The 14,101-nt window shown below is 42.8% G+C and overlaps 1 protein-coding gene across 2 annotated transcripts in view; it reads left to right on the forward strand.

The window, feature by feature from the left end:
- Nucleotides 1-1,142: 1,142 nt before the first annotated feature.
- agap1 (ArfGAP with GTPase domain, ankyrin repeat and PH domain 1) overlaps nucleotides 1,143-14,101 on the forward strand; it is a 689,020-nt gene continuing 676,061 nt past the window's right edge. For both annotated transcript variants that reach the window (XM_041200794.1, XM_041200795.1), the window contains exon 1: nucleotides 1,143-1,842. In XM_041200794.1, the coding sequence (XP_041056728.1) occupies nucleotides 1,677-1,842 (166 nt within the window). In that variant the 5' untranslated portion in view covers nucleotides 1,143-1,676. The remainder of the gene's footprint in view (nucleotides 1,843-14,101) is intronic.

A 14,101-nucleotide genomic window follows, 5' to 3' on the forward strand; every position in this document is an offset into this window, starting at 1 on the left:
ACCAGGGACCAGGAGAGGGAGAGAGAGAGAGAGCTGGGACCAGGAGAGGGAGAGAGAGAGAGAGAGAGAAAGCTGGGACCTGGAGAGAGAGAGAGAGAGACAGAGAGCTGGGACGAGGAGAGAGAGAGAGAGCTGGGACCAGGAGAGAGAGAGAGCTGGGACCAGGAGAGAGATAGAGAGAGAGCTGGGACCAGGAGAGAGAGATAGAGAGAGAGAGAACTGGGACCAGGAGAGAGAGAGAGAGAGAGAGCTGGGACCAGGAGAGAGAGAGAGAAAGAGAGCTGGGACCAGGAGAGAGAGAGAGAGAGAGCTGGGACCAGGAGAGAGAGAGAGAGAGAGAGAGAGCTGGGACCAGGAGAGAGAGAGAGAGAGAGAGAGCTGGGACCAGGAGAGAGAGAGAGAGAGAGTGCTGGGACCAGGAGAGAGAGAGTGAGAGCTGGGACCAGGAGAGAGAGAGAGAGAGAACTGGGACCAGGAGAGAGAGAGAGAGAGAGCTGGGACCAGGAGAGAGAGAGAGAGAGAGCTGGGACCAGGAGAGAGAGATAGATAGAGAGAGAGAGAGAGCTGGGACCAGGAGAGAGAGAGAGAGAGTGTGCTGGGACCAGGAGAGAGAGAGAGAGAGCTGGGACCAGGAGAGAGAGAGAGAGAGAACTGGGACCAGGAGAGAGAGAGAGAGAGAACTGGGACCAGGAGAGAGAGAGAGAGAGAGCTGGGACCAGGAGAGAGAGAGAGAGAGAACTGGGACCAGGAGAGAGAGAGAGAGAGAGCTGGGACCAGGAGAGAGAGAGAGAACTGGGACCAGGAGAGGGAGAGAGAGAGAGCTGGGACTAGGAGAGAGAGAGAGCGAGAGCTGGGACCAGGAGAGAGAGAGAGAGAGAGAGCTGGGACCAGGAGAGAGAGAGAGAGAGCTGGGACCAGGAGAGAGAGAGAGAACTGGGACCAGGAGAGGGAGAGAGAGAGCTGGGACCAGGAGAGAGAGAGAGAGAGAGCTGGGACCAGGAGAGGGAGAGAGAGAGCTGGGACCAGGAGAGAGAGAGAGAGAGCTGGGACTAGGAGAGAGAGAGAGAGCTGGGACCAGGAGAGAGAGAGAGAGAGCTGGGACCAGGAGAGAGAGAGAGAACTGGGACCAGGAGAGGGAGAGAGAGAGAACTGGGACCAGGAGAGAGAGAGAGAGAGCTGGGACCAGGAGAGAGAGAGAGAGAGAGAACTGGGACCAGGAGAGGGAGAGAGAGAGCCGCTTTCTCAGTGCCGGCTTCCGCGGCAGTTGAACCGACATTCGCGCGGCGGCTGCGGCCGCTCTTCCCGCCCTCGCCCCTCCCCCTCAGCGCGATGTGAGTGAGAGCGAGAGAGAGACAGAGTCCGTCCGCCTCCCCTCACAGACACCGGCCCGGCCTGCCCCGGCCCGGCACCGAGAACAACCACCACCACCACCCTCCCTCTCATACACCCAGCGGCTTATGGAGCGGCTCCTCGCCGAGCCTGTGGCACTTTGGTCGGGGGAGAGAGTGTTGTCGAGGCGGAGGATGCTGCAGGGCTACCGGGGGGAGGTTGTCCTGCTCTAGTCCGGCCTTCCCCTCCCCCCTTGTCAGTCCAAACCCCCCCTCAAAAAAACCTCCTCCACTGGAGGGGAGGAGGGAGGAGAGAGGGGGGGGTTGGTTTTTCTTTAGGGCTTGGAAATGATGAATTACCAGCAGCAGTTGGCCAACTCGGCGGCCATCCGAGCCGAGATCCAGCGCTTCGAGAGCGTCCACCCCAACATCTACTCCATCTACGACCTGCTGGAGAGGATTGAAGAGCCCATCCTGCAGAACCAGATCAGGGAACATGTCATCAGCATTGAGGGTAAGCAGCCAAACATTGAGGGGGAAGGAGCAAAAGCATTTGAGGGTAAGCAGCCAAATATTGAGGGGGAAGGAGCAAAAACATTTGAGGGTAAGCAGCCAAACATTGAGGGGGAAGGAGCAAAAACATTTGAGGGTAAGCAGCCAAACATTGAGGGGGAAGGAGCAAAAACATTTGAGGGTAAGCAGCCAAACATTGAGGGGGAAGGAGCAAAAACATTTGAGGGTAAGCAGCCAAACATTGAGGGGGAAGGAGCAAAAACATTTGAGGGTAAGCAGCCAAACATTGAGGGGAAAGACCAAAAACATTGAGGGTAAGTAGCCAAACATTGAGGGGAAAGACCAAAAACATTTGAGGGTAAGCAGCCAAACATTGAGGGGGAAGGAGCAAAAACATTTGAGGGTAAGCAGCCAAACATTGAGGGGGAAGGAGCAAAAACATTGAGGGTAAGTAGCCAAACATTGAGGGGGAAGAGGAAAAACATTGAGGGGAAAGAGCAAAAACATTGAGGGTAAGCATAAAAAAAAAAACAAGATTATGGGCACATAACACAACAGACATGGTGGGTTTTGTATATACACATGCGCACAAAATAAAAATACAAATGTTTTTAAATTTTAATGTGCCCAAACAAGTTTTTGAGTACATTTATAACAATACAGAGAAGAAATGACACCAATGAGTTGTTGGTAAAGCAGGTCAGGGGAGAGAAAAAAAAACTACTGCCAAGGTGAGAATTGAAGAGAAGATGGGTGGTTGTCAAGTTTTTAAGTGTGTGTATTTTTTTTATATAAACTTGTCTGATGGATGACTGAGGACTGTGACAAATCGGTTCTGAGACTGAATGTAAATTTCCACCCGCCTGTGAAGCAAATGAGTTTTAGTCAAGGTGGCATTATGGGTCGGATTTGAATCAGTCGTTCAGGTGGCCTTGCATTAATGAAGCAAGATTGTTGGCCCTCGTACCTTGGGGCCTGTTACAGCAGGGATTCCCAAGTCGTTGCATGTTGTGGTTATGCTTTTGCAAATTTAAGAATTTTCTTCCAAGGATATTTTAAAATCCTGCCAGTGTACCAGGATCTTTGTTAATGATAGCACATGTCGAATCTATTTGATAGTGAGTGGCTTGTTGCTGAATGAGCCATGTTTTTTTTAAAAGGCATGGTCAGAATTGTACCAATTTAAGGTCAAACATACTATGCTGTTTACAGAAGGAAGCTGTGTCACTTAAGCCCATGTGTTGCTGATTTATTATGTGTCAAATCTTTTATTTTTCCGACAGCCTTTTATTGCATAATGTCATTCTTTTAGTTTAAATGCCAGTAGCGTAAGAATAAACATTTGTTGATTACAAATAAACACGTGGGAATTAAACCAATAAAAGAAATAGCACAGTATCTTCTGTTATAGCGAGGACCTGAATTTGAAGCAGTTTTGTTTAATCATTTTCTTTATTGCACATAAAATATTAATTACAAAAAGGATTGATTTGAGGAACTGAAATTTAATGGTTAAAAATGTAACATTGTGTACGGTCAAGAGCGGGTGAATGTTACATATTGAAAATTTATTTCCATAATTCTTAAACTAAAGCCATTGCAGGATGGCTCATATCACTGATTTCGTAAAGAATGATAATGTGTTAATAATTCATCAGAATTTTAAATGGCAACAGGGCCAAATTCAGTAGGAGGGAAAACAAACTGACAGAGACCCTGTCTGAGATGTTTTAATTCATTCTGAGGACCTGTAACTTTTAGACAGTGACATTCATTTTCAGAGCCTTTTTTTAATGGCGTTCTCTTATGGCGCATTTATGTTCCAACTTTAATGTTGTGCTGAAGCAGTTTCATTGCAGTGGTAAAGATTGAAGTCTATACAGGGAGCCAGAGCTGTAGTTGGCTCATTGGGGCGTGAAAGTGTAACCCCAGCAGCTTGGGGTCTTTCACAGCAGAAGCGCCATTTCCTTTGCCCAGTCAAAATGTGGTCTGTGGGAATTCAACTCCCTCCCCAGCTGAAAGTTTCTTGAAGTCGCAGTTATTATGTCAGCCAATATCAGGAAATGAGTGGAGCTGGAAAGCAGCTTCAGAATTATGGACTGAGAGCAACCTTGGTGTACTGGCATAAATTATCTCTCTATGGCTGCATATAATTTTAGAGTGTTATATCCCTTTGTGCTTTTTAACTGTATCCCAAGTCAGTTATTTGAATTGTGGCTTCCATTTCATTCTTGCATCAGTCAGTATATGATTCAGACATAATTTAAATGTGTAAGCTGCTTTGATATATTATGATTAGTTTATATTATTGTTTTATTATTACTGTGGCTTTAGTTTTAATGTCTGCTTTGAGTTGTATGTATGGAATGAATGCTTTTGTTAGTCTTTTTAATCTTAATGTCTCTTGGATCGCAAATGTGAATACTATCCATGCATAAAGCACCTGGGACAGGCTGGTACAGACTTTTCAAGCAATATTCTACACAACTAGAAAGTGACCGTTGTGCCCATGCCGAGTGCTTGTGGCATTCCAAAGCTTGCAGTTTTGATAAATCAGTCATTTTCTGTTTAAATTTGGATTGCTTAATAATTTAACCTAGTTAAATAACACAGTAAAGTAAGAATCTAATGCTTAAAAATCAGATTGAGATAATTTGAAATAAGTAGTCTGAGTTAAGAGTAGAGTGTACAGCAGTGTGTGTGGGCGTGCTTGGTGTATTGGGGATGGGTGGTGCTGGGGTGGCAGTGGTAGTTACAATCCACAGGCGTGTCTATACTGATTATGAAAAAATTGCCAAGCTCATCAATAGCTTTTGTACAGTTTCAGCCGAATTGCTCTTTGTGACTTACTGACGTATTTTCATCGATATATGAAGCATTGAAATGAATGAATTGTAAGTTCCATTCTGGAAGGTGATTCACCACCTGATGGTTTCTGATCTCAATAGACTTAAGGGCTGTATATCATCTATAGATCTGGAGTATTGCTTAGGAACTGTTTATTTTCAACCATGGTCACTATGATTTGTGTGTTTGTAAATAATAGGTACAAGGCTGACAAACTTCAAAATAGTTGACTGGATAGAGAATTCTTGAACTTGAGACAGACTATCTCGGTAAACATGAAGCTGTCTCGATGGAGGGAAAACTGTATTCCCCCTTTTCCCCCATCTTCCCTTCAGGCCCCTTGGTGTTTTACGTCATTCTTTGACTCTGTAATTGGCCTCTTGTAAAACCTTGAAACTTGCCACTTAGTGCTATGCCCTTGACAGCCCAGGGGATTCATAATCCAGTTTGTGGGGAAACACAGACACATACACTTTTCCCTATTAAATAGATTCAAAAATATTTCATGTCTACAGTTTCCCCTCTGACAGTACCTTTGAATACTGTGGTCACATTTGATGATACTGTAATCAGGATAAACTGTACCTACATTATCAAGGATACAAACTAAATAAAGCAGCAGCACTGATTCTAATGTAAAGAGGGTGAAGCAAGATTAAGCCAGTTCAAGATTCTGTCTGGAAAGAAGGTGGCTAGGGGTGACCTTGAAGTTGTAAATAAGGTAAACTCAGATTCAAAATGCACCAAAAAACTTGGGCCAGTGGATATAAATAGAAATGATTGTAAAATATCTTTTGGACATAGAATATTTTACTTAAGGACTTGAGATATGTGAAACAAGGCAAAAAAAAAACATTGAGGTGATTAGAAATATAATTGGACAACAAGTTGGGAGAGTTGGTGTGCAGAAGGGATGAGCTTTGATGGGGCAAATAGCTGGTTTTCATTTTCCACTGCTCTCATTTTTAGTAGTAATGAACACTGATGAAAGACAAATCTGAATATTTTCTTAATGGTGAGTGATTAGGAGCTGTGAGGGAGCAAAAAAGTTTGGATATCCACGCGTATCTTTCTGAAAGCTAGTACGTAGGTGTGAAAAGTAATCAAAAAAGCTAATGGAATATTGGATTTTATCTCAAGGATGTTGGAATGCAGAAGTGAGGGAGGCATGCTTCAGTTTTGCAGAGCTTTGGCTAACCCCATCGGAAGCATTGTGCTCAATTTTGGATACTAAACCTCAGGAAAAATACATTGGTTGTGGAAGGGGGTGCAGCGCAGATTCATCAGAATGACATCAGGGCTTAAAGGTTAAATTATAAGGACAGGTTGCATAAACTTGGCTTGCACTCTCCTGAACTTTGAAGGGTGATCAAATTGAGGCGTTTGAAATGATGAAGAGATTCATTAGGGTGGTTACAGAGAAGCAACTTCCTCTGGTGGGGGAATCCAGAACAAGTAGGCATAAGCCTCAGAATTGGAGCTAGGCCAGTTAATAGGGAACTCAGGAAGCACTTAGTGGAATAGTGAAAACCTGGAACTTGGATCCCCAAAAGGTTGTAGTTTCTGGGTTAATTAAAAATTTCAGTACTAAGATTGATAGATTGATGAGTGATGTTGTCTCGGGATATGGGCAATGGTGTTAAGATGCAGATCAATCATGATATAATAGACTATGGGGACAGGCTAATCCTACTCCTTGCATTCCAAAACCAAATTACTTGCTCATGAGAACTGAATCTGTTCTTTCAGGATTCTGAAAACACAGGTAGTCATAATTTATCTGTTCCTTGGAGACTCTTGGCGAAAGAGTCAGTAACCACAGGGCATAGATTTAAAGTGACTCATAGAAGGATTAAGGGGGAGTTGAGTAATTATTTCACCCAGAGGGTGGTGAGGGTCTGGAACTCACTGCCTGAAAGGGTGGTAGAGGCAGAAACCCTCTTCACATGTGAAAAACCACTTGGATATGATTGAGTTGCCATAACCTCCAGGGCTATGCATCAAGAGTTGGAAGTTTGGTTTAGGTTGGATTGCTCTTTTTTGGCCAGCACAGATATGCTGGGCTGAATGGCCTCTTCTTTTATGGTAAAGCTTTCTATGCTTCCGTGGCACAAGACCATTGTAAGTAAGTGAAAAATAAAAAAGCTCTATATACACAGGAGGACAAATGATAAAAGACTAGGTGTCAAAATTTTGGATCTTTGCTATATTTATTCTAGACTTTGAAAGTTTCAGTAATATGAACAATTCTAGCCTTTTGATTAGTGTATTTATATAATTACCATTCATTCATACAGTTTTACTTTGCAAAACTGTAAATGTTAGGAAACATTGGAAACTGCACCTGAAATGCTCTTGATTGAAGGGTGAAGAAACACATTGTATTGACATCTTGTTGTGAGGATTTTCAAAGTTTTTGTGTGTGTGACTGGACAGAATATATTGACAAGCTGCACGAGTTCGTAGTTTTAACTTTTGAAAGACAGTGCCAGCTACCTAAAGCAGTGCTTTCAGTGTCGAAAGCTGTTTAAAATTAGTAAATTAGTAATAAGTCAACAAATATAGAAAATCGTTGACCTCACCGATGCTGGTGAGCTCCAGTGGAAAATGTATGCTGTAATGTAGCCTAAAGGTAGCCCAGTGGATCAAACTAAGATGTAATTATGCACCCTTGCTGTTACAGTAAGAACCTAAACTTTGTTTTGTCTGAGCCTCAAAGACCTTGATTTACCAAAGTAAACTTTGTAACTGCTGTCAATGTTTTGCTTTGGCTAATAAAAATTACTGACTAACTGGTACATTTTAGGGTCATCTCTGACCATGGGTTAATTCCCATCCAAGTCGATAGTCAGTGTTTGTCATGATTTAAGTACAAAGACTTATAAATCCGAAACATACACAAACATCATCTGGACAAAATGGAACCTGATAAAATAAATATTCTTCCATGTCTGCAGCTTTGACCCTGAATGAATTTCATTTGTTATGCTTTTCATACTTTTGCCTTGATTCTAAATTTAACCATGAATCTTGTCGGCCTAATGTATATCAAATTAAGCAAATCACGTGCTGAAACTGAATCAGTAGTGCTTTAAGAATAAATATGGTTATCTGTTAGTATTGTGAAGACTGCTTTCACATAATGTGGATGAAAATGCAGCATGTTATGTTTACTCAAAGTGATATATAAGTAGTTTTAAGATCTATTTTTGATCTTCTGCACTCTGTTCATTTAAAAATACATAGTGCTTTTACCTGTGTATAATTATCTCCGAATGAAATTATAATGTGCATAATGATTTCTTATTTCTTCCCATTCTGTATAATTTCCGATTTGCACACATTGAATCATTCTTCTTAGTCACGTGTAACATTGTCTCCCATTCTTCATGCCTCTTTTGTGCAATGTTTTTGTTGGTTTGCTCCCTAATCATATTATCTGACACCAGCAGCTTGTGCTCCATCTAATCCTCCATGTAAGAAACTCTTTGGCCTTTTTTTAAATTACCATCTTTAGAAATTTTGATCCAACCATAACATTTTTGAGCAAAAACAAGCTGTCAGAATCCACCTGCATAGACAAGAATGTGAGTGATCAATTTTACAGCTGCAGCAGTGAGAATGCCTCTAATGTTTGACAGACTTGTAACCCTGCCTTGTACTGTAGCTACCACGATTATGTTTGGACATGCCCTGAACACCCAAGTGGGAGTAGCTGACTGCAATTTATGTCAGAATGCATCTAGTCGTAGTAGAAGAGTATGGTTCAGACCCAATTGATTGCATGAATTAAATTCTTAGAAACCAGCTTTTGCTATGTCTGTGGTGTCTAGCCTTTATAAATTAAGGCAGAGGATGCAGTGGCAGAGAAGATGGAGTGTCACCTCCATTACTAATCGGTGGAATATTTATGTACTTTGACATGCTGTGTATCATACCCTCATGTTATTAGCGAACTTTTGAAATTCATTTTTTTTCTCTGCAGTTCAAGTGTGTAAATGCTGATTCCTGACCTAAAGAGCTATCCAAATTTTCCAGTGCTTCATATGAGACTTTTTAAATATTCATTCAGAGGATGTGAATGTTGCTTGCAAGGCCAGCATTTTTTTAACAAACATATTTTTAATTCATTAAATTTGTAAAGATTTGTAACATTCCAAAACATTTCAAATTGGGCATTACAGAATGTGCAATTAGATTTAACTTTTCTCCATCCAGTAAGTTGCACTCTTGAGATGCCTCAAAACAGTTGCCCTGCATGTGATATTTTAGTACAAACGTACAGCCTGAGGGCTTCTATACAGTTTCAACCCCTAGGTGTATTATGGCTGAAAGGCCTTAGATGCTAACCTTTTCTGATTGTGCCTTTGTGGTGGCTGCCCCAAACTTTACTGTGTCCCTCAGCATGTAGTCCTGAACCTTGGAATGTGCCAGTCTGCAATATTCGGTGGAGGACAGCTCTTTGCACTGGGAGACCAACAAGTTTCGGGCAGACCAAAGAGCATCTTTCGCCGTGTTGATGGTCCTCCAGCAACATTTGATGTTTGTCTCGGTGTGTGTCCCTGGAAACAGCCCATAGAGCAGAGCCCTGTGTCACAGATATGCTCAGAAAGAACCTTGACGAAAACTACTGCATCTCTCTCTATTCGAGTGGAGGTGGACGATGGTCTCTTCCTCACCTCTTTGAGGCAGCATTTATTGCCGATCCCTAATTGCTCTTTAGGTAACTGGATGGATTACTCCTCTACCTGCCCCTCCCCCTTTTTCAACAACATGAAACCCATCACATTTCTACTTTTCTTCAGTCCCAAATAAGTCATATTGGACTCCAAAATGTTAACCTTGTTTCTCTCTCCAGAGATGCTGCCAGGCCTGCTGAGTTTTTCCAGCACTTTGTTTTTATTTTGGATGGATTTCTAGGCCAGTATGAAGAGCAGCTAAGGGTCGACCACATTACTGAAGGTATGGAGTCATATATATATAGGTCAGACTGGATAAAGACGTCCAGTATCCTTCCCCAAAGGACATTAGTGAACCAGATGGGTTTTTATAACAATCCGGTAGTTTCATGTTCACCCTTACTCCAGGACACCACTGCAGGATTCCCTCAGGGTAGTGCCCTAGGCCCAACCATCTTCAGCTGCTTCATCAATGATCTTCCTTCCATCATAAGGTCAGAAGTGGGGATGTGCGCTGATGATTGCAGAATGTTCAGTACCATTCGCAACTCCTCAGACACTGAAGCAGCCCATTTCCAAATGCAGCAAGACCTGGACAATATCCAGGTCTGACAAGTGGCAAGTAACATTCGCGCCACACAAGTGTCAGGCAATGACCATCTCCAACAAGAGAGAATCCAACCATCGCCCCTTGATGTTCAATGGCAGTACCATCACTGAATTCCCCCACTATCAACACCCTGGAGATTACCATTGACCAGAAACTGAACTGGACTGGCCATATAAATACTGAGAGTTCAAGAGCATGTCAGAGGCTAGGAACTGTGCGACAAGCAACCCACCTCCTGACTCCCCCAAGCCTGTCCACCATCTACAAGGCACAAATCTGGAATGTGATGAAATACTCCCCACATACCTGGATGAGTGCAGCTCCTACAACACTGGAGAAGCTGGACACCATCCAGGACAAAGCAGTCTGCTTGACTGGCACCACATCCACAAACATTCACTCCCTCCACCACCGACGCACAGTAGCAGCAGTGTGTACCATCTACAAGATGCACTGCAGGAATTCACCAAGGCTCCTTAAACAGCACCTTCTAAAACCACGACCACTGCCACTTAGAAGGACAAAGGCAGCAGATAGATGGGAACACCACCACCTAGAAGTTCCCCTCCAAATCAATCACCATCCTGACTTGGAAATATATCGCCGTTCCTTCACTGTCACTGGTTCAAAATCCTAGAACTCCCCAGCAGCACTGTGGGTTACCTACATCACATGGACTGCAGCAGTTCAAGAAGGGAACTCGTCACCACCTTCTCAAGGCTAACAAGGGATGGGCAATAAATGCTAGCCCAGCCAGTGAAGCCCACATCCCATGAATGAATAAATTATGGCTGCTAGCTTTGTATTCTAGATTAAGTTAATTAGCTGAATTTAAATTTCCCAGCTGCTGTGGTGGGATATGAACTCGTGTCTGGATTATTAGTCAAGGCCTCTGGATCAATAGTTCAGTAACGTAACTACTGTGCATCTGTAGTGAAGACTGGATTGCATTGCTGCAGAAGCTTCAGGGCACCAGCACGGTGGTAGAGGTATTGGTCTCTGAAGCTGATCCAAATTGGTACACTTGGCATTTATTGTCCTTATGAGAATGTTGACTGCTTTTCTCGTCGGTACAACAGCTGAATTCTGGTTGGCTTAAAGGTCAGAGGGTTGAACGACTTGCAAAAAAATCTCGCTGTTTGTTTTATTGTTGTATTATTCCAATATTGCTTGGGAATTTAATGTTCATGTGTATATATGCATAAGTCCAGAGTGACAGATTACTCACTACTGCACTACAGACTATGCATCGACTGAACAGTGTATCAGTCTGTGGTATATGGTGTGGCCTGAGGAATTAATTTGATGAAGCTTCAGCATTTGAGTCTAAAAGTGTGATTATTTTGAACTCCTGGGAGCCAAAAGACATAATACTGTTTATTACTTGATCATCTGAATCACTTATGATGTATTCAACTAGCTCCTGAATTATAATGAAACTTGCCACATTGTGTTAAAGCCTCCATCCCCATTGGGAGTGTGGAAATCCGATTGAAATCTGTATATTTGCCATATTGTTCTATGTTGTGTCCATGAAATTAGAGTGTGGGTGGGGACAATTTAAAAAGAAATATTTATCTGTACATGCCATTGAGACCTGAATGTGGTAATTAATATGAGGCTAAATATATCCTTAATAATGCGGTTGAATAAATAAATAAAATGTAAAGAAATAACAAACAGATTGGCATTTGTATAAAAACAAAAAAACTGCGGATGCTGGAAATCCAAAACAAAAACAGAATTACCTGGAAAAACTCAGCAGGTCTGGCAGCATCGGCGGAGAAGAAAAGAGTTGATGTTTCGAGTCTTCATGACCCTTCGACAGAACTTGAGTTCGAGTCCAAGAGAGAGTTGAAATATAAGCTGGTTTAAGGTGTGTGGGGGGGGCGGAGAGAGAGAGAGAGAAGAGTGGAGGGGGGGTGTGGTTGTAGGGACAAGCAAGCAGTGATAGAAGCAGATCATCAAAATATGTCAACAACAATAGAACAAAAGAACACATAGGTGTTAAAGTTGGTGATATTATCTAAACGAATGTGCTAATTAAGAATGGATGGTAGGGCACTCAAGGTATAGCTCTAGTGGGGGTGGGGAGAGCATAAAAGATTTTAAAATATTTAAAAATAATGGAAATAGGTGGGAAAAGAAAAATCTATATAATTTATTGGAAAAAAAAGGAAGGGGGAAACAGAAAGGGGGTGGGGATGGGGGAGGGAGCTCAAGACCTAAAGTTGTTGAATTCAATATTCAGTCCAGATGGCTGTAAAGTGCCTAGTCGGAAGATGAGGTGTTGTAAAGGGATCGCTCCCTCGGGGACACCCTGGTCTACTCCTCCATCACCCCCTACTCCTCAACCCCCTCCTATGGCACCACCCCATGCCCACGCAAAAGATGCAACACCTGCCCCTTCACTTCCTCTCTCCTCACCGTCCAAGGGCCCAAACACTCCTTTCAAGTGAAGCAGCATTTCACTTGCATTTTCCCCAACTTAGTCTACTGCATTCGTTGCTCCCAATGTGGTCTCCTCTACATTGGAGAGACCAAACGTAAACTGGGCGACCGCTTTGCAGAACACCTGCGGTCTGTCCGCAAGAATGACCCAAACCTCCCTGTCGCTTGCCATTTTAACACTCCACCCTGCTCTCTTGCCCACATGTCTGTCCTTGGCTTGCTGCATTGTTCCAGTGAAGCCCAACGCAAACTGGAGGAACAACACCTCATCTTCCAACTAGGCACTTTACAGCCTTCCGGACTGAATATTGAATTCAACAACTTTAGGTCTTGAGCTCCCTCCCCCATCCCCACCCCCTTTCTGTTTCCCCCTTCCTTTTTTTTCCAATAAATTATATAGATTTTTCTTTTCCCACCTATTTCCATTATTTTCAAATATTTTAAAATCTTTTATGCTCTCCCCACCCCCACTAGAGCTATACCTTGAGTGCCCTACCATCCATTCTTAATTAGCACATTCGTTTAGATAATATCACCAACTTTAACACCTATGTGTTCTTTTGTTCTATTGTTGTTGACATATTTTGATGATCTGCTTCTATCACTGCTTGTTTGTCCCTACAACCACCCCCCCCACTCTTCTCTCTCTCTCTCTCTCTCTCTCTCTCTGTCTCCGTTTCTCCCCCCCCCCCCCCCCCCCCCCCCCCCCCCCCCCCCCCCCCACCCCACCCCACACACACACACACACACCTTAAGCCAGCTTATATTTCAACTCTTTCTTGGACTCGAACTCAAGTTCTGTCGAAGGGTCATGAGGACTCGAAACGTCAACTCTTTTCTTCTCCGCCGATGCTGCCAGACCTGCTGAGTTTTTCCAGGTAATTCTGTTTTTGTTTTGGCATTTGTATAGCAGTTTTCACTTGGAGTCAAAGCACTTCCTTAAAAAACATTAGGTAAGCTGTGTGGCATAACTGAAAAGGATAATCTTATGAATCTTGCATTGTGTTATTTTTTTCATAAATTTTCTGCACACTTAGCATGTGTAATTTAGCATTTCCCCACTGTTGTTTATGTGGGCATTGACTGTTCCCAGGTCAGACAGGAGTGTCAGATGTAGCAGGGGCAGCAAACACACATTAATAGAGCAGGGAGGCTGGACTCGGAACTGAGTGCTGAATTTCTATTGCGATCTAGTGACTTATAAAAAAAAATTCTACAACTTCCTCAAAGTAGATTTTTAAACAATTTGATGATATTGGTCTGCAGCAATTACACTATTAAGCTCACTTTTTACTAGTTATTGGTATTTTAACTAGTTGCGTTTTGGGGAGTATGTATTGAACCTTTTCACTGGGCCTGGAAAATAGTTGATGATCCTGACAGCCTGTGCACAGAAATTCTGTGTTGATCTATTAAGTGGATACCACAACTTTGAGTGTGATGTAACATTTTATAACTTATGAATATTGCAGTTATATCAATTAGTATCTCATTTTAGTTACTGTTACTAACTTTTAAGTGATTTTTTTAAAGTTTAGCTATGATTGAGACAGTGGCCCCTGAGATTTCACCCTGGTGCTGAGAGCATGGGAGAGGCTTGGAGAAATTGTAACAGAGGGAGCTCATCAGAGATTTCCAAAAACTTCAGCAACCCTGGATCAGCAAATTATAGA

The sequence above is a fragment of the Carcharodon carcharias genome, chromosome 12 (genome assembly GCF_017639515.1).
Source record: "Carcharodon carcharias isolate sCarCar2 chromosome 12, sCarCar2.pri, whole genome shotgun sequence".
Classification (NCBI taxonomy): domain Eukaryota; kingdom Metazoa; phylum Chordata; class Chondrichthyes; order Lamniformes; family Lamnidae; genus Carcharodon; species Carcharodon carcharias.